General features: G+C 35.2%; 1 protein-coding gene across 1 annotated transcript in view; it reads left to right on the top strand.

The window, feature by feature from the left end:
• LOC126775130 (ubiquitin-conjugating enzyme E2 R2) overlaps positions 1 to 22,022 on the top strand; it is a 33,421-nt gene extending 11,399 nt beyond the window's left edge. Inside the window, exons 3-5 of the mRNA XM_050496910.1 lie at positions 16,097 to 16,329; positions 18,929 to 19,043; positions 19,769 to 22,022. Coding sequence (XP_050352867.1) covers positions 16,097 to 16,329; positions 18,929 to 19,043; positions 19,769 to 19,879 — 459 coding nt within the window. The 3' untranslated portion in view covers positions 19,880 to 22,022. The remainder of the gene's footprint in view (positions 1 to 16,096; positions 16,330 to 18,928; positions 19,044 to 19,768) is intronic.
• The last annotated feature ends 225 nt before the right edge of the window (positions 22,023 to 22,247 follow it).

The raw sequence follows: 22,247 nt of genomic DNA, 5'->3' as shown, positions 1-22,247 counted from the left end.
CGTTTATAAATTTAATTGTTCTACTAATACTTCTGTCTTTTTATACTTAGCACAAATAACGTTGGATTTTTTTTTCTTTTTGCAACATTCGAAGCCAAGATGTAAATTTTTACGATTCTTTTCTAGTAATTCGGCTAATTAGAAATTTAAAAAATACATAATTATGATATTCAAATAAATTAAATGACTATTTTAAGCTTATTTAATGCAAAACAGCGATCCGCATCGTCTAAAATCATGAATCTATCTCAAATAATGTCCGTGTTTTCAATTGCGTGGGACTTAGGTTTTGGTCTCTGAGAAATTTCCGGAAATAAAATGTAAATGAAACTAAACATGAGCTATTTTATTGGTGCCAAAATTAATTTAATCATTGCGGTTGTTTCCTCTACATGCACACAGATTAAAAATAGATAGTATTAAAAAAAGTAACATTTTCTAACTCTACTAAAATTTCCGTTACAACATTACATTATCTTATTGAATGATATTACATTATCTTATTGAATATTTTTGTATATATAACATAAAATATTCTGTCAATGTTTTTTGCAATTAAAGACCTTTTTTTACACGTTTAAGCACTACTATTATTAAATTACACACAATTTATTATATTTTAATGTAATTATTATTGATAAACACTGTTTTAATTTTACAAATAAAATTTGTCTAGCTGGTAAGAAAACCTACCAGTAAATGAAAGTGGGGCAGTAGGTCAAATGTGGAAGTTCACACGACTGATTTGGTTAGAATTCAAACATTTGCAGCTCTAGTAATATCTAATTTAAAGATAAAGTCGACTTTGAACTTTAAATGTACGTAAATAAGGTCGAAATAACATTTGTAGCATCCATTGTCATTAAATATTTTTGTTCTATTTTATTTAGTGATAATATCAATTTAATCATATCGTTGGCACGTAGCACGTTTTGAACCCAAGGACTTTCAATTTTTATTGTTTTTACATCACACAATAATGAATAATTAATCAAGATGTACCGTGCCTTATTTACGCATAATAAATATATCGTTCAATTATTGTTTCTAATTGATTTCGTGTTTGGTAGTGTAGGTAAATATTGTAAGAAAACCTGCATGTGTATCCTACACATGCAGGTTTTCTAAAAAAAAAATAAAATTCTTACAAGTGTATCCGCAAACCCGCATTGGGTCAGTGTGGTGGAATAAACTCCAAATCATGTCATGAGGAAAGGAAGCCCACGGTGGCAAATTTACAGTCTGCTTCTGTTATACTTTCAGTATAACTAAGTATTCAAATTATTGTCTTGTCTAAATATATTGTGATTATTTTATTTCAATAAAACTATTCTCGCAATCAAATCGCATCATACAACATACACTTGAATCGAGTGAGCAGTGGATAGAACGTGAGTTCTCACGTGCTTAATTTGTGTATATAATTCATTTCGTGCTTGCCGGTAAAGGATAACATAGTACGGAAATCTGCGTTTGTCGGATTAACCTCAGCTATAAATATACAAATACTCCAAACCTTATCCTTAATAGGATAGCAGGCCAGACCAACGAGCTATTTACTGTGTGCAGTACTTATCACGATTTAAAAGCCAATACAGTATATATATATACAGTACAATATGCTTATATTGTCGGTCCGTACGCTTTTGTTGCAAACGCTCCCAATACTATACCTAACAGATAAAAACAAAACATTGTATAAGAGATTCGTTCGTCTTAAATTTTTTTACAAATAATTCAGTTCCAGCTATCTTTATAACATCTATCTTTTTAGATAACTCGCATTATATATAGATTTTTAAATAAAAATAATAATAATGATAATAAATAATGTCCTCAAGAACGATGTCGGCCACGGCGGCCAATTTTTAAGAGAGATTAGCAAACTGCGCAGGACATATAGTGCACTAGTGTGTGCTCAAATACAGGTGCACTCTCTATTCCCTAGCTCTCGATAATCCGATAGGACGGCAACCCGACACGACCGGAAAGAGTCCAGCAACGGAGGAGAAGGAGGACCTACGGCTTTACGTGCTTTCCGAGGCACGGAATGTACACACTTCTTACTTCCAAACTCCGGGCTGGTACTGAGAATTTTCTGACGGAAAAACCCAATAACTTTTTACTGGCCCGACCTGGGACTTAAACCTTGGGCTTCCGGGTCTGTGACCTTACATCAAGTCACTAGACCAACGAGGCAGTTTAAATAAATAAGCGGTAATAATAACACGACAACTGTTTTTTAGTTTTAGTTTTTTATTAATCTTTATGAAAATAAATATCATTTTAAACGTTTTATATAGATAAATATTGCCTTTTACAATTTGAAATACTAACCAGTAGGTTTGTAGGTTACGTGATATTTAACGCATGATAAAATAAGCTAGCGTGCTGTACGACGCATTATCACAGTACGGGTGGAAAGTTCGATTGGCGAATGTTTATATCTCATTGGTTGAAACATATCTCGAGACAAAATCTATATTTTACCCATACGACATCGGAGCTGACTGCTCGTATAAAATATTTACAATCGATTGGCGTAAACATTTTCCAAAAATCTATGTAACAGGCCGACTGAGGTCACAGCAGTCTATCGTGAATGAAAATCGATTAAGTCCTAATATTTTATTTATTTAATGAAAATACAAACAATACACGCTATTAAAACCCGTCTAATCTATTCCAATATATATACTGATATTATAAATGCGAAAGTTACGCTGTATGTCTGATACGTTTTCAAAGCTAAAAACCAGTAAACCGATTTTGATAAAATATAGTATGAAACAAGCTTGATCCCCCAGGAAGGATATACATATATAATGCCACGTAGACGAATTCTTGGTCGAAAACTAGTTCCTTTATAATTAACGCACACGCAGATGGATCGATTGTTAATTTTCACGTTGCGTCAAATAATTTACACAATTTTAATAAAATAATTGATGAATTGTAAATTCTGTAGATATTATTTTCACGTGCTCTAGCAACATACGTACTGTTTCATCGGTACAGTTGTCAACCCTGATAGAATCTAGCCTTTGTCCTTCTAGGACAGCCAGTCGGTTATGAATAAGATATATGACAGGCTTATGTGTGCTCTCTTGTATCTCCTTAGACAGGACCGTTAGCGGAGCTGTTTGGTTACTTTCACTGTGTCTTTGTTTAGCAAAACTCTGAGACCCGTCCATTCGTTAAAATTCGTGTCAATTGTTTGAAATGTCACACGTTATCATAGAATAGATTTTGATCGTATTTTCTGTCTATTTTTTGGCTCATAATAAATGATCGTAATGAAATTTGATATGGAGGTACCCCTGAGACTTGGCATGTTCCTTACTAGGAAATGCGGTAAGTACGAAATTAAATTCGTGAGAAAGAAGACTCCGGGAAAAGCTAGTTACCAAGTTTTTGTGTGTGTGTGTGTGTATTCGCAAATGCAAGTGTACTTTCATAATCCGATGAGGCGCAATCCCATCGGATTATGAAAGACGCGACGTTAAAGAGATAAGGCAAGATCAACGACTTCAATTCCAAAGCACTAATTGTAAACACTGCCAATTTCTGGGCTGCTATTGGAAATATCTTAACAGAAAATCCCAATAAATATAGTGTCCTGACCCGAGGCTTGAAGCTTGAACAAGTCCAACGAGGCAGCATTTTATACTTAGGTACATGATCGTTTTATTGATATATCATTATGTTTTTGTACTATGAAGCTGCATCATAGATTCCCAATTTACTACATAATGACTACTATTTAATTATTTATCTGACTACAAGTTATGTAATAAATATATATAAACAGTTTGGATGCTATCAATTGGAGAAAGGGTCTCCAAACCAAAGGGTTATAGTAAAGGCCGGACGGACTCCTCCACGCATTCCTAAAAGTTAAGACCTACGTACTCATTATCCCAATCGTAGTAGTTATGAATATTGAGTGTAGTCACAGCTTCAGGATACCGTAGACTTTAAATAATAATTTATAACCAGGGTCCCTATGCTTTATCATATAACAGCCAACGATCCTTTTCAATTACGATCAATGTCAAAATTACTATACAATATTCTAAATTTATTTATAAAGACTTCAAACAAAGAAGTACCTATTAGATTAATAAAAATCTATAATAAAATATAACTTAATAATGGGGAGAATTTTTTGCAACCTATAATGATTATTTCTAATTATGTATATATCTGTTAAGTTGAATAATGTATGTACGTAATAATGAATATTAAGCATGTGCTGGTGCTTGGTGCTTGCGGGTTTCAAATTCCCCGATCTAGATCCTGCTCACGATTCATTTTGAGAAATGAGAACTGTATGTATGGAAAATTACATTATGAAAAGAATTTTAATAAGGCAGATGTAGATGTCACACTAAATCAATTATATTAAAGGCGTTGATTATATATTGGATGCATAATATTTATAAAATAAAATTTATAATATAGCAAACATACCATTCTCGGTTATTTTGATAGTCTATCTAAAAGTACAGTCCTCGTTATATAATCTTACTCGCCTTGTGCTCATTATATTACTGATTAAGTAATTTTATATAAAAACACTAATTGCATCTTCGTATTTTATTTTTGCCCGTCTCTTTATATATTACCAAAATTTAAATAATAGACTCGTTTCTTAATATTAAAAATAATATAAACAACGTGTAAGTTAAGTATTTTCCTTGTTATTTAGTACGTAACTCAATAACTACATAACCACTTACGTAGGCAGGAAGACAAGTAGATCGTACAATTAAAAATAACAGATAATAATAGATTACGATTGATTGCATACATTTTACAAACGGACATTTAAATAATTAACATTGTTTTAACAATATTTATATATATGATAATTGCAAATTCATACAACAATTATGTTTTAGTGTATTCATTTAAACTAATATATTATATGTAATAGCAATTCAGGTTATGTAATGCTGAATAGATGAACGCTCAGTTTTTTAATATCTAGGGCATAACATTAAGTTGGATCGGCTATCACATGTTGCTTTTTCTTTCTATATTTTATGTCATCACTAATGGCGTTGCAATCTTGCAATGTCTCTTTATTTTTTTTGTAAACAATTTTCCCATACGACTAGCGCTCTTTCCATTGTACGTTGGCTATATATTATATGTCAGAAACCTTAACGCGAGTGAACAACGACTCATTTTTTACGATAAGTGTTCTTTTCATTAGATTTCATAAATAGCATTATGATGATGTACATCACAGGTATCTTAAGATAAATACGTAATGAAAAGATTTACTGTAATGTTTATAAAAAGTATAATATAATTAGGCGCTCAGGTTATTAATAAATTCACAAATAACTAGGATTTATATAATATTAGTCTATCGATAGAACTATGCTTATTGTCATTTCTTATATAATAATTGTTTGATAAGTAAATGCCGTGTAAATATATTTGAAGTACAGTAAACATTTTTTCTAGATAAATAGTATCAAATTGTTCTACAGACTCGACATTTCAGAGAAGTTTTGTACATATATTTAATATTAATATTGCGAGTTACAATCATCTCCTGGTCAATTAAAGCGCAGCAAAAGCTTTTTGTCACAGACAAACATGCCACGTTGCTGGAATCAAAAATTGATAATATTATTTTATTTCATCAATCATAAAACCTTTCTAATGCTCAACACAGTTTTTTTTTACTTTTTTATATTACATGATGTTCGTAAAGTAAAATGCTTTTCGTAACGATGGTCATGCAACGCATAGTTTTAAGTAATTTTTTTAATGTTGTCTTTTGTAACAGGTTTTCATAGAACAACAAATATTGCAACGAAAAAAAATATTAGAAAGATCAATTATGATTGGTTAGTCAAATACCAATTTTATAAATAGGTCACATAACAATTATTGAAATTATTATTTATACAAAAACCTTTTAATTTATTAATGCCAATTGCTCATTTGTGATAACAATACTGAATTCCAATAGTAGTAGTAAGTAGTAACAGCCTGTAAATGTCCCACTGCTGGGCTAAGGCCTCCTCTCCCTTTTTGAGGAGAAGGTTTGGAGCTTATTCCACTACGCTGCTCCAATGCGGGTTGGTGGAATACACATGTGGCAGAATTTCGATAAAATTAGACACATGCAGGTTTCCTCACGATGTTTTCCTTCACCGAAAAGCACGAGATGAATTATAAACAGAAATTAAGCACATGAAAATTCAGAGGTGCTTGCCCGGGTTTGAACCCACGTTCATCGGTTAAGATTCACGCGTCCTTACCACTGGGCCATCTCGACTTATTCGAATAATTAAGGTTAAATTTAAAGTACGAAATCTATTTTTATTTGTAATGAACTATATATGTTCATGCTTACAATAATATTTATTTATGAATCTTTTACACACATTATCACATTTATCATTTTTATGTATTAGGTAAAAAATCAAAACGTCACGTCGTGTTCGGGAAATCTTTTGTGTTATTTATTCGAAATAATTATTGCTTAATATCTACGTCAGTTATCACGATTCAAATAATTACTTTAATTTATTTTCTTTGTTTATGTAAAATTTTATTTAAATTCAAATCAATCAAGCAATCAACAGCCAATCGTTGTCCACTGCTGAACATAGGCCTCTCCCAAGGTGCGCCAAAGCTCCCTGTCCTCCGCCTTCCGCATCCAGTTGGTGCCCGCCACCTTCTTAAGGTCGTCGGTCCACCTGGCTGGAGGGCGCCCTACGCTGCGCTTGCCGATTCGCGGTCTCCACTCTAGGACTCGTCTGCTCCAACGGCCATCGGTCCTACGACATACGTGACCAGCCCACTGCCACTTCAGCCTGCTAATTTTGCAAGCTATGTCGGTGACTCCGGTTCTTTTCCGGATAATCTCATTTCTGATCTTATCCTTCAAAGATACTCCGAGCATAGCTCGCTCCATAGCACGCTGAGCGACTTTGAATTTGTGGACTAGTCCCGCAGTTAGTGTCCACGTTTCGGCACCGTATGTCATGGCAGGTAAGACGCATTGGTTGAAGACTTTCGTCTTCAAACATTGCGGTATAGACGACTTGAGGACTTGACGAAGGTTGCCAAATGCTGCCCATCCCAAGCGAATTCTTCGATCGGCTTCCTTCTCGAAGTTGTTCCTACCGACTTGTATTATCTGTCCTAGGTAGGTATATTCACTAACAACTTCGAGAGGTTTCCCCTCGACGTATATCGGTCCCGGCACGACATGCCTATTGAACATGACCTTGGTCTTGTCCAAGTTCATACCGAGACCGACACACCGGGAAGACTCGCCTAGGCTACGCAGCATTTCGGTGAGTTGTTCCAGCGACTCTGCTATGATGACGATATCGTCGGCAAATCGAAGGTGTGAGATGTACTCGCCGTTTACATTGACTCCATACATAGTCCAATCCAGCGTTTTGAAAACGTCTTCCAACGCGTTGGTGAACAGTTTCGGGGATATTACATCCCCATGTCTCACCCCTCTGCGCAGTTGGATCGCCTTCGTCTTACAGTCCTGGATGTGGACAGTCATTGTAGCGGCGTTGTACAGACATCTCAGTACCTTGATATATCTCCAATCGATATGACATCTCTGCAATGAGTCGAGCACTGCCCAGGTTTCGATGAAGTCGAAGGCTTTCTCGTAGTCCACGAATGCCATACACAGCGGCTGATTGTACTCTTCGGTCTTCTGCACAATCTGCCGAACAGTATGGATGTGGTCCACGGTGCTGTAGCCTGATCGAAAGCCGGCTTGCTCTGGGGGCTGGAACTCGTCAAGTCGTCTGGCGAGACGGTTCGTGACGACTCTTGAGAACAGCTTATACACGTGACTCAGGAGGGAGATTGGTCTGTAGTTTTTCAAGAGGGTTTTATCACCTTTCTTGAAAAACAGTACCACCTCACTCCCGCTCCACGTTTCCGGGGTCTTGCCATGTTGGATGACGGAATTAAAGAGGCTTGCTAGCTCTTTCAGGACCGGAGTCCCGCCTGCCTTAAGCAACTCTGTTGTGATTCCGTCATCACCCGGAGCTTTGTTGTTTTTAAGCTGTTCTAGAGCCGCCCTAATCTCTCCTTGGTCAACGACCGGCAGCTCCTCCGAGTAATGGCGCATAATAGGGGCGCGCTGGTCATCAATACTGATTCCCACGGGTTTATCCGATCTTGAAGAGAACAACTGCCCATAAAACCTCTCTACTTCTCCGACAATCTCAGGCCTAGAGGTACGACCCCACCATTTTCAGTTTTAAGTTTTGTCAGACGTGGCCTCCCAAACTTGCGAGCGAACACTTTCGATCCCCGATTTTGCTCAATCGCAGCCTTGATGGCACGGGTATTGGAGCGTCGGATATCGCGTCGCGTCAGCGTTTTTATTGTTCGGTTTAAGGCCTTATCTGACAAAAACGATGGTAGTTCTCGTCGTTTTCTCATGAGCTCGAGTGTCTCAGCAGAGAGTTTTGGTGCGTTGTCTCTTCTCTGTGGCGGAAAACACTTGCGGGATGTGTTTTGCAGTATTTTGACCAGCGTGTCGGTTCTCTCATCAATGCTGCTTATGGTTTCCAACGCGGTGAATCGATTTTGAAGTTCCATTTGGAACTTTTCGGAGCCTTGAGCAGCTTGGAGCATGGTAGGTCGGAGAGTAGACCTCATCATTCTCGATCTTTCGGCTTTTAAGTTGATATTTAGAGTGCCTCGAACCAAGCGGTGATCACTTCCGGTATTAAACCTGTTGATCACTGAAACATCTCTAAATATGTATCGTTCCTTGTCACGTTATCGGGGCTTCGCCAGGTCCACCTCCTCTGAGGCTTTTTTTGAAAGAAAGAATTCATCAAAAAAAGCCCCTGCGCTTCGAGAAAGTTTACCAGCATTTGCCCCCTGTGATTTCTGCAGCCCAAGCCGTAAGGTCCGACTTTCGATTCACCGCTATCTTGTACTCCCACTTTAGCATTAAAGTCTCCCATAACAACATTGTAGTGGGCCCTCGAGGTGTCGTTGAGGGCCTTTGCGATGTCCTCGTACATCGCTTCGACCACATCATCAGAGTATGTCGAAGTTGGCGCATATACCTGTACAACCTTCAGGGAGTACCTGTCGGAAAGTTTTAGGACAAGGTACGCTACCCGGTTCGACACACTACTGATTTCCACAATGCTGCTAATGAGATCCTTTTTGACTAGAAAACCGACACCACCCTGGGAGAGGTTATCACCTTCGCGGAAGTAGAGTAAGTTACCGGACTCTAGTTATCGTGTCCTCCCCCTGTCTTCGGACTTCAGATAACCCCAGTATATGCCAGTTTATATGACTTAACTCTACTTCTAATTCGGCGAGGTGATGGTCCAGCCTCATCGAGCGTCCATTATACGTTGCCATTTTCAGTCGTTTTATACGGTAGCCTGCCGTGAACCGGTGATTCTTAGCACCCCCTGCCCTGCCGATACCGCGACCGCTACCTTGGTCGGGCCTAGCGGGCTTGCCGGTAACTGGGGGCCTTTTTTTGGGCGCATCTGCCATTAAGGGAGGGGTTTGCCCATACTCGCCGCGCTGGGCAGGCGTGTTGGCGAGCGCAGTAGGGGGTAAGATGTTTATGGGAGGGGGGACGCTGCTGCCCATCCCCCCTTTTCCCCGTCCCTCAGTCGCCTCTTACGACACCCACGGGATGAGATTGGGGGAGTACTATTCTAAGCCGGTACTCCACGGCATTTATTTAAATTGTCATGTTCGAAATGTGTTGTTTCATATATATTTAAAATAATTATTTATTGCTTATTATTTGCCGCTCACGGTTTCGTCCGAGTCTGGTGTGTGTGGTGGTGGTGGAGGGGGGTGTTAAGAACCCTATGTGCTTTGTTTCTGTATCCCTAACAAAGCGTATGCAAAATTTAGTGATGATTGTTAAAAGTATAACAAAAACAAATAAAATAACTTACATTTGCCTTTATAATATTAGTTAAAATTAGATGCACCAATTATTATAAATTTCTTACCGACTTCATTATCCTATATATAATTAGTTAATAATTTTTTTTTTATAGAATAGGAAGGTGGACGAGCATATGGGCCACCTGATGGTAAGTGGTCACCAAACGCCCTTAGACATTGCCAGTGTAAGAAATGTCAACCATCGCTTATAGCCAATGCGCCACCAACCTTGGGAACTAAGATTTTATGTCCCTTGTGCCTGTAATTACACTGGCTCACTCACCCTTCAAACCGGAACACAACAATATCAAGTATTGCTGTTTTGCGGTAGAATATCTGATGAGTGGGTGGTACCTACCCAGACGAGCTTGCACAAAGCCCTACCACCAGTAATATTAAATAATTTACCGTATGTAACTTTTTAAAACATTAAATATTTTTTAGTAGTACATTAATTATTAAAAAAAACTAAGTCACTAACTCTAAATATAAAATAATTATTAGGTTAAAAATATACATGTCGTAATTATAAACTTAAAACTGTTGAGTTATATTTATAAAATAAATTTCAATCTTAAATGCTAGTAGGAAATCACTCACGAATTATTCGTCACCTTTCCTCTAAATTATATTTAGTAACCTCGTGTAAATGCCAATACAATTTACTTACATGAAATATTCGGAATAAAAATATATTTTACTCTTAGTTTAAGATTTCGCAATATTATTTTCAAAAAGTAAACTACGTGTACTATATTATATTTCATTTTTTTAAACTACATAACATAAAATTTAAACTGGTTTAAAAGTCTAACCTTTTTTTAAATGAGATGGTAAACCAACCACGGGTTAGGTAATATTATTCTATAAAATGATATCAATTAATGATGTATGTACATAATTATAATCCATTGTTACGTTTAGTAACAGTCTGTGAATCCCACTGCTGGGCTAAGGCCTCCTCTCCCTTTTTGAGGAGAAGGTTTTGGAGCTTACATTTAGTTACATAAGGAGAACGCAGAAAACTTTTGTTGTACTATCGACCGGTTAAAATTATTGCAGTATAATTTAAAAAGTCACATCGCTGTATTATAAATTGTTCTTAAGATATATTACTTGTATAAGGAGATAGCGGAAGAAGCCTAGGTATTCTGAGCGGCTTACCTCTACATTTTGCCCTTGGTTTTATTTCATACAGCATACGATGTCATTTATCTTTATTTGTATTCTATTACAACGAACTAAAGTCCAAAATAATAATTCTAACAATCTCCAAAGCTGTGTTTGGAATTGTAATCTGTTTAACGAATCGTGAAGGTTAACATTTCTGATTTAGTAATCTAAAAAGAACCTCAGAGACTTTGCAAACGTTGTACTATTTAAATTACCTACTGCACTATTTAAGAACATTTAGTCCCAGAAGCGATAGATGTTTCAAATTTAAAAAAAAAACCCTTCAGATATTTTATCGCTGTAACCTTTTAAAGTTTCTGATAGTTTCAATTTTAAAATTTAAATTCAAAATGGCGAACCGATTCCATCATTGCATTATCCGCCATTTTGAATTCATAATGGGAATTGTTTATTCCAAAATATAACTCGAGTATTTTCAACTTTTCCAAATTATGTCGTGATGTTCTATCGCTATTAATTTAATAAATTTATAAATAATAGCCTCAAATTAACTGCCATAATTGATGTCAAAAATTTGACGGGCTGGATGGCGTGGTTAGTAGATAACCCACAACCTTCGGCCTTTCACGCCGAAGGTTGTGGGTTCGATTCGCATCCAGGACAGACATTTGTGTGCATGAACATGTCTGTTTGTCCTGAGTCAGGGTGTAATTATCTATATAAGTATGTATTTACAAAAGAAAAGTAGTATATATAGTTGTCTGATTTCCATAGTATAGTAATAGTTGGAGATCCAAACAAATAAATAGTTCAAGCTCTGCTTAGTTTGGGATCAGATGGCCGTGTGTGAATAATGTTCCAGGATATTATTATTATTATAAATATTTCTTACTTGATCCACTCTTTCTAATATAGGCGTTTGAAAGAACTAGAACGTTCTTAATAGGAGATTGAACATTTCATCAAAATTCTTTGATCGATTTACTAGTTATCCAGCTTAGTATATTTGTGTAATAAAAAAAATATATAACATTCATATTTTGCATTGGTAGTTAAAGCAATGGTACTCGTTTGTGCCCATTACATAACAGGCTGCAGTCAAAGGTTATAAGTCTTTAGCAAATGAATACAGTACTAGGTTATATTTGCATTTAGAGACAAAATAGGGCCTAACAGACGGTTACTTAATTTCATCTGAACTTCATTCAATTTATATATTCTAAGAAATTATTTATTATTATTATGTCCTTGCAATACTGTAATATGTATTTTTTTTTATAGAATAGGAAGGCGGAATAGCATATGGGCCACCTGATGGTAAGTGGTCACCAACGCCCATAGACATTGGCATTGTAAGAAATGGTAACCATCGCTTACATCACCATGCGCCATCAACCTTGGGAACTAGGATGTTATGTCCCTTGTGCCTGTAATTACACTGGCTCACTCACCCTTCAACCCGGGACACTACAATACCAAGTACTAGAATTTATAACTGTTTATACTTGCGAAAATTATGTTCCAGACAGTCATGCATATATTCATAAGAATCTGATAAAAACGTAAACAAGTACGTTTTTACATGATCGTTCTTCGAAAGAAAAACAAATTTCAAAATTAGAATAATTTATTTCGAAATGACTGCGGTTGATTTTTAAGCATGTATTACGAATACATAAGCCGAGTCGACAACAATGGTTTTTATGTAACCAAACTGTTACTTGCATCGGGTACGATTCGCAGAGCTCTATATACCGTGAAGCGATAAATACTATACAGGTTTAATAACCGTCGATTCTTTGAAAGCAATTTTTTACGTACAAACTATACATATATGTATGACGAGCCGGTTGGTGTGGTTCGATTCCCACCCAGGACAGACATTTGTGTGCATGAACATGTCTGTTTGTCCTGAGTCTGGGTGTAATTATCTATATAAGTATGTATTTACAAAAGAAAAGCAGTATATGTAGTATATCAGTTGTCTGGTTTCCATAGCACAAGCTTTGCACAAACTTAATTTTGGATCAGATATATAGCCGTGTGCGAAAAATGTCCCAGGATATTATTATGTATATAGATGTTTTATCATTCACAAGCCGAAATTATCAATTGCTATTTTCCTACGCGGGGGCCTTATGAATAAATTTAGATCACTGCATATATTGGGAACAGTTATAAATAAACTTAATTCGATATGTATCGCCACAAAGAAAATATCATTCGGAGTCACACCACCGTATAATATTATTCAAAAAATTTATAATGTAAAGAGATTAATAAAAAGGTTTTATATATTTGGTACATATTAACGTTCTTAGTATATTATTAGCGATAAATTTAAACATTTAAAGCAGATTGTAGATTATATATTTCAATGAATTTACATCGTAGATTACATATAACAACGAGCCGGTTGGCGTGGTTGGTAGATACTTGCTTTTCACGCCGATAGTTGTAGGTTCGATTCCCATCCAGGACAGATATTTGTGTGCATGAACATGTCTGTTTGTCCTGAGTCTGGGTGTAATTATCTATAAAAGTATGTATTTACAGAAGAGAAGTAGTATATCAGTTGTCTGGTTTCCATAGCACAAGCTTTGTACAAGCTTAATTTGGGATCAGATGGCCGTGTGTGAAAAATGCCCCAGGATATTATTATTAGGATATTAATATATTAGTAACGGCTGTGACTTAATACATTGTTATTTAAAAAAATAAACAATATACTTAATAACATAACATAATATGATACTGTACAAAAAATAAAAATTATAACTTGTAGTTTCAAGCTATACTCATTACTTACATCCGTTATATATATATATATTCATTCTTAGTACAGAGCTATAACGAGCTGAATAATCGTTTAATACCTTCAGTATTTACCAAATTTTCAGTTTGTATTCGTAAATATTCAGCTGAATTTTCGGCTCAAATGCCATACATACGTCTGTCTGCATAATATAACCATGCATATTGAAATGGAGTATTTTACTTTGCCAACTTTCGATACTAGTGTATTTAGATATATACGGTCGCTCCAAGCCTTAGAAGTCTTCCGATCACTTAATATGTACCTTATACACACGAAATTATCTCTTCACCAACGACATTTTAATTAGTTTTATTTAATGTGTCACGGGAGAATAAATGTCCGACCTCTTTCATCGGCTCATTGTTTTACGATTGCTTAAAACACGTGTCGAATATTTCACCGCAAACTAAACGACGCAATAACATACTGAAAAGTGAAAAATCGAGAAACAAGTGCTTAAGAGAACTACCAGTCGTCTTTATTTATATCGCTATTTATATATTAAAAGTAATATATAAATTATAAATATTATTTTCCACATTTTAAAGATTGTTTTTCAATTGTTAGTTTTTTTTTTCGTCGTTTTGTTTTTATTTATTTTTTTGCTATGTAAACATCATAAACTAAGAGATATTAACATATAGGATATCTTCGTATAATATACTTATTCGGTAACGCATAATATTCGCACATAACACTATTATTAATTCCATTTTTTTAATATGTAGAGAATTAAAATACTTTATGTTTTTAAACAAGAAGATTTATTTTCTAACGAAAGTAAGATTTCAATCAGTGGTACACATGGAATGTTGATTCTTGGATAAGATAGCGGACACGTATAATATGCATACACGAAACCGTCTCATTTATCTCGTAAACTCAAATTAAATAAATATGTTTTTTTTTCTTTTTTTTTATGGAATAGGAAGGTGGACGAGCATATGGGCCACCTGATGGTAAGTGGTCACCAAACGCCCTTAGACATTGGCATTGTAAGAAATGTCAACCATCGCTTATAGCCAATGCGCCACCAACCTTGGGAACTAAGATTTTATGTCCCTTGTGCCTGTAATTACACTGGCTCACTCACCCTTCAAACCGGAACACAACAATATCAAGTATTGCTGTTATGCGGTAGAATATCTGATGAGTGGGTGGTACCTACCCAGACGAGCTTGCACAAAGCCCTACCACCAGTAGAATATCTGATGAGTGGGTGGTACCTACCCAGACGAGCTTGCACAAAGCCCTACCACCAGTAAATTAATTATCGTAATAAACAACATTGTGACGATTTTCGTCAAATATAACGTTGCTAATTATACAATTACGCGAGCATCGTATTAAACTGGTTTTAACGTGTTTTGTTTTCAAGATATCCTACTGAAAAAGTGTATAACGAAACAGGGTTGATGACAGTGTCCCAAATATATAAACACGTGTATATTAGTACAAAAGATTTTGAACAAAAACATAAACACAAAACTATCGTTTACAAAAATAGGATAAACATAGAAACGGATAACTAAACGGATGATTAATATATGTCTCGTACGACTAAGAACCAACTACGGTAAAAAAGTATATTATATAAAGGAGCACGGTTATACAATGAATTACCTTATATCATTAAGGATATTTAGTCATATGTTAAAAAAAGTTTTCAAGGCCCTAAAGTATTTGCATTTGTTATGAAATTGTTTTAAGAGTTTCATTTAATACTATCAGCGACTAATACTCTACAGTTTCATTTGATTATTGTATTTTTCTTTATTTCATATATTATTTGATTATAGCATTTATCTTACAAAGTTTTAATTTTTAAATTAGTTAAAGACAATAATATCAATTGTTATGTAATTGCTATAACACAAACGATACATAATATTGCATCTTCTATTTGTCATACCCACACATTATTTTAAATGAAGAGTTTAATTTGTTGTTCTTTATTTTTGTGTACCGCCCGTGTATCGTATATACAATATTTAAGTAATCTTGTTATCCCAAAATATTTAAAGATATATCGGTCCAAATAAATGAACATTTTATGTCAATTTGTACCCACATAGATTTCCTTCTTTTGGTTTAATGAATTTTGTTATTATAGAATTAGTCGTACTTCGAAATTCTAAATTCAATGATATAGGAATATAATAAGAAAAATTTAAACTTTTTTTTTCATTTTTTTTTCAGAACGGTGATCTTTGCATATCAATCCTTCATCCACCGGTGGACGACCCACAGTCGGGTGAGTTGCCGTGCGAGCGCTGGAACCCTACGCAATCCGTTCGCACCGTGCTACTATCAGTCATCTCTCTACTGAACGAGCCGAACACGTTCAGCCCAGCAAATGTTGACGCGAGCGTCATGTACCGCCGCTGGCGTGATTCCAAGGGCAAGGATAAGGAGTACGAAAATATAATAAGGTAAAAATTACAATAACTCATCAAAACTCTACCACTGTACTGTGTCATTTAAAGAAGATTTTAAGCTCATTCCACCATGCAGCTCTACTCGGATTAAGTATTTGGTTCTGCGCCTGAACTCTTTTCGGTCATGTCGGATTGCCATCCCTTAGGATTATGAGAGTGACGGAATAAAATGCATCTATGTTAGCTCTCACACTTGTACACTACAAAATGTCCTGTATACTTGGCTATCCTCTCTTAATATTGACCACCGTGATTAAAACCGGTCAGGAGGACATTATCGTCATCATTAGACAACACAAATTTAACACATGAAAACTCAATGGTTCTCTTTCGGATTTAAACTCGCGCACATGAGTTAAGATCCATCTATTCTATCCCCTGGAGTCATATCAATTTATAAGTACGTCTCCTGCTTCAATGCCGTGCCGAATGTTGGTTATCGTGCAAATGACCTTATGTTTCATGTATGTTCTAATTTATTCCATTGTTTGAAATGAAGTAATTCATTCATCGTACATCGATGCATCGTAAATTTATGATGAACAACGTTGATTTCATTTATTTAAACAAAGGTTTTTGTAATTAGGATTATTTACATGCCATTTCAACAAATACGTTCCATTTTGCTTAGTGTAGTCAGAATAATTAAAATCGGTAAAAAGGCTCAAACGAACGATTTAAAGTGGGTTGACTTGAAAAATGTTATCTATTGATGAACAATTTTTCAGGGTGTTTTAAAATCAACATTATTCTAATTAGAAACAGTAAACGTTGAAGCAAGTTTATACAAAAGCCTTTATTTTAAGAAGGCAAATGAGCAAATATGTCACCGGTGATAACTGATCACGTTTACCCATGGTCACTGACAATGCATAAAGTGTAAACCACTCCATACATCGTCAATGAACTGCCAACTATGTGATCTATGATGTCTTGTGCCTGTAATTACGATGGCTCACTCACCCCTCAAACCATTCTGTGTGTATTCTACACACGGAATGCAGAGTCATTATGTTTAGCGGTGGGATAATTTCAAACCAACCTTCGCTGCCACCGCTCAGAAATCCGGACGGATCGCTAGCTCACAGTCCGAAAGAGCAAGCTGATCTCCTGGATAAACTCTTTGCCGATAATTCCGTCATCGATGATTGTAGTGCGCTGCCACCTACAATACCTTCGTGTGGCCATACGATGCCTGACATCAAAATCAGGCAACGTGATGTGCGTGCGGAGCTGCAATCACTCGATGTACGGAAAGCTGGCGGTCCCGATGGAATACCAGCCATAGTGCTGAAGAAGTGCGCAGCGGAGCTGTCTCCTGTGTTAACGCGCCTGTTTCAACTTTCTCTCTCTTCGGGATGTGTGCCGGAGGCTTGGAGAAGAGCTAATGTGCAAGCGGTTCCCAAAAAAGGGGATCTCTGATAATCTTGTTGAGTTTAATGCCAGGAAAACACAGGTATGCGCTCTCACAGCGAAAAAGTCAGCATTTTCCCCTCTTCCCTCCCTCTGTGGTACTCCGCTGGTGATACAAAGCAAAATCGCCATGCTGGGGATTGACGTTCGCTACGACCTTAGTCCAAGGGATTACATCGAGGCTGTTATAAAAACAGCTTCACGGAAACTCGGAGTTCTGAACAAGGTGCGGCGTTTTTTCACGCCACAACAACTGTGCCTGCTGTACTAAACACAGGTACGGTCTTGCGTGGAATATTGCTCGCATCTTTGGGATGGCTCCGCTAAGTACCTACTGGAGGCCTTGGATCGGTTGCAGCGACGTGCGGTCCGCATTATTGGCGACGTAAAGGTCACTAACAACCCCGAACCTTTACAATTTCGTCGAGAGATAGCAGCGCTTTCTATCGACTGTATCACGGCGAGTGCTCTGAGGAATTATTCTCTCTAATTCCTGCTTCCCCCTTCCTTCTTAAGTCCACGCGAGCTGGTTCTCGATGTCACCGCCTAACTGTGACATCAATTCCATCGCGAACAAAGAAATTTGGCAACTCCTTTCTTTGTCGCGCTTCCAAAAAATGGAATTCCTTACCAGCTCACGTGTTCCTCTCCTCTTACAACCCGGGTTCCTTCAAACGAGGCGTGAAGAGGCATCTTGCGGGCCGGCAAGGCGAAGGCGGCTAGTGCAGAACGTTTTTCCCGTCTGTACTGGCCGTCGTCGCGTTTGGACTCTACTACCACTTACCATCAGGTGGAGTAGTCATTTGCCCTCCTGGCGAATATAAAAAAAAAATTGATGAGTGGTTGACATACCACAAACAACATACCATAAGTAGTACACCCCCATTGACATACTTAGTTCCTAATTTTCAAAACACATGATAAATACGATAGCAATCTTTTTAGTCCTTTTAAATTACTCTAAAGATTATATAAAACACTCTCGGAATCATTCTTTTTGTAATTAGGCAACTTGCATGTGTTGTCAATATGAGTTGGTGACTCTCTGAAATATTGCTAACTATTTCAGTGGATTTGCATCATAATAATGTAAATGTTAATTTCGAAGATAAGATTAAGCACTTTTCCTTACAGAATTAAGTATTATAATTGTTTCACTTAAACGCATTGTTTATTACAGAAAACAAGCTCAAGTGGCGCGCATAGAAGCAGAGAAAGAAGGAATAGTCGTACCTTTAACATTAGAAGATTATTGCATTAAAACACAAGTAAAATCGACAACACAAGAACCACAGGTAGGCATTGTATTCATTTAAATATACATTTTAATAGCATATTATGAATATAATCTAATAAAATGTGACTATAATCCTAGGCAATTTGACTACCTTATAGAATAGTTATCACCATATAGAAATAACCAATGTTATTGGTGTGTCGTTGCAAGAAAGATAAAGCACTTATATTATTTTCAAGGATTTTTTGCCGTGGGTTCAAGAACAAATCCCCTATACATTTTTTTATAGAATAGGAAGGCGGACGAGCATATGGGCCACCTGATGGTAAGTGGTCACCAACGCTCTTAGACATTGGCATTGTAAGAAATGTCAACCATCGCTTACATATCCAATGCGCCACCAACCTTGGGAACTAAGATTTTATGTCCCTTGTGCCTGTAATTACACTGGCTCACTCACCCTTCAAACCGGAACACAACAATATCAAGTATTGCTGTTTTGCGGTAGAATATCTGATGAGTGGGTGGTACCTACCCAGACGAGCTTGCACAAAGCCCTACCACCAGTAAACATAACAATATTAAACATAATAATATTAACATGTTATTAAAATAAATATTGTTGTTTGACAATAAAATAAAGGAATTAGTGTGATACCTCCGTGATCTCATCTCAACCAGATGATCCTGTATACAGGCAACGAATTAATCCACATAGAAATTATGTAAACTTAGTAACATAAAATATGTAGTGTTATTTCATCAATCATAATTTTCTTTCAGTTGGACATGACAGACTTCTATGATGATGACTACGATGACCTCGACACCGACTCTGAGGAGGAGTTGGAGGGGGGTGAAGATGGCGACGACAGCGGCAACGGCGAGTCGTGATACGTCAAAGAGATCTCATGCGACGGACGGACAACCAGAAATATATAATATTATATATTGGCATTTGTTATTCCTTAAAACTCTATCGAAGTAATATTACCAACTTTTGTATTGTCTAAAAATTATGTAATAAACATAAATTGACAAACACAAATGCACCATAAGAATATGGGAGAACTTAAATATTAAGTCGGACTATGCAAAATAATTAACAAAAGGCCATTTGAACGATACAGGCATCAGTATAAACTTTAAACGCAACAATAACAATAATAATAAATCAAATGCTCGATCAAATTAAAATATTTCCAGGTGACATAAAAATTATTACATTAACAGAGTTTAAAGTTAAGAGAAAATTGTTAGTGTATGTAGCTATGGAAATTACCCTAAAACTTACTCACATTTTTCCTACATAGAAGTTGAAATAAACAAAATACATATTTTGTTTTAGTAACGTTAATCACTGCCAAAACAGATAAATAATTACTAATATGGGTCAAAACAATTTTCATTTCTTGTAACATGCAAAAGACTATAGAATCGTGAACAGTATAATATTCCACAACATTGATATTATAACAGATATAATTTTGAATATATTATCTTTGTAACAAAGACTATTTGTCTTTGCTACAATCCCAGTAGGACAGTAAAAAAAAATTGTCAATATTAAAAATACAGTATTGTATTAAATATTACATTAACTATATTCATAATTTTGCTTAATAAATATACAAATAATTGTAAAAGTAATGTGAAAATGTAACTATGGCATGCAGCCTATTAATATGTAGCTGTATCTAATTGTAATATAAAATTATTTATGATGTAATGTCTCGATCAAATGCCAATTTTAATATTATTTATCAAAAAAAAAGTCCGCCTCTAGCCAAAACTTAACATGTATAGTTTAATTTTCGAATGTCATCCAATAAGTCATTTACTTTTTTTTTAATATTAGTTTCCTTAAAATTAGCCTAGAACATATTGTAGACCAATTATTTTGAATTAGATTTGTATAATTTTTATAGTTCCGTAATGGTTTTATCCACAACAAGAACTGTTTGTATGATTTATTTATTCATGAAACTTTGTAATTAATAGAATGTTTTAAATTATAATTTGATTCAATCGAATGTAATAATTTTATCCTTTTTGACACTTAAAATATAATTAAAACTATATCGTTTTTTATTATTTCATACATTAAAATTGAGGCATCACAATTTTATTTATTTTTCTATGAAACAATGTATATAATGCTGCTTTAGACATTTTTAATGGTATCAAAAATTGTACAGAGATTAATTTAGCATTCAATTATTGTTCAAAAGTAGGTGTGCTCAAATCATAACTGTATAATAATATGATAATACTATAATATATTCAATACCCTCTAGGCTATATTTGAAGAGTGCATACATATATTACTTTATCGATACATTACCGAAATTATTTAATAAAAAAAAGTAGTTTTAATGGCTAGTATACTAAGCTAAATTAATGTTATACTTAAATATGTAAGTTGATTGACAATTATAGATTATTAATTACTCTCTAAACAGTTGGCTTATATCATTATTATATATTAAATATGGAATAATTAGCTGCATACGTAATTTATTTTAAGGATTATTCTCATTTATTCCAATAAGTTGTCCTATTTATATGAAGTTGAAATATTTTAGATAGTATTAAATTAGTTTTTTCAATTAACTACTTAAATAATATTAAACATGTCAGAGTATATTTTTTAAATATACTTAAAAAATCTGATTATATATGAAGTCTAGTTTATAGGACAATGTACAGGGATAAATAAGAATAAACTTCTATTACAATGTACGACGCTTTTAATTTTAACAAAAATATAATTCGAATTATTGTATCTGTATCCACCCCCTTCCCTTACCCCCATTTTTAGTATTGTACTTTGTTTAACGTATAGAATTACAATAAGTAAAATAATCAACTCCACTCTTCACTTTATTTTAAATAGAAATTTATAAAAATCGTCCGATGATAACATTTAAATTAGATTAAGTAAATATAAGTGGTTTGGAAAATTACTGTAGGAGGTCAAAAAAATGTTAATTGCGTAAAGATATTCAGTAATAAACTGCATGTGTTTGGATGCGAATTTGATTTTTTTCTTATAGAACCCAACTTTATCCTTTTATCGCCGAGCCAAACACAAATGTACGTGAACGTGAGCTTTGGCCAAATCTAGTGTTTTTATTTATTTTACTATTGTAAATTTGCACATTTAAAAATATATGCGTGATAGAAAACCATACGAAAATGAACTAAAATATGGTTGTAAGTCAAGATTGCTGACTTCAATGCAGGGCGATAATTATTTATT

The sequence above is a fragment of the Nymphalis io genome, chromosome 17 (genome assembly GCF_905147045.1).
Source record: "Nymphalis io chromosome 17, ilAglIoxx1.1, whole genome shotgun sequence".
Taxonomy (NCBI): domain Eukaryota; kingdom Metazoa; phylum Arthropoda; class Insecta; order Lepidoptera; family Nymphalidae; genus Nymphalis; species Nymphalis io.
The sequence above is the reverse complement of the archived record's forward strand: the minus strand, read 5'-3'. Positions and strand labels throughout refer to the sequence as shown.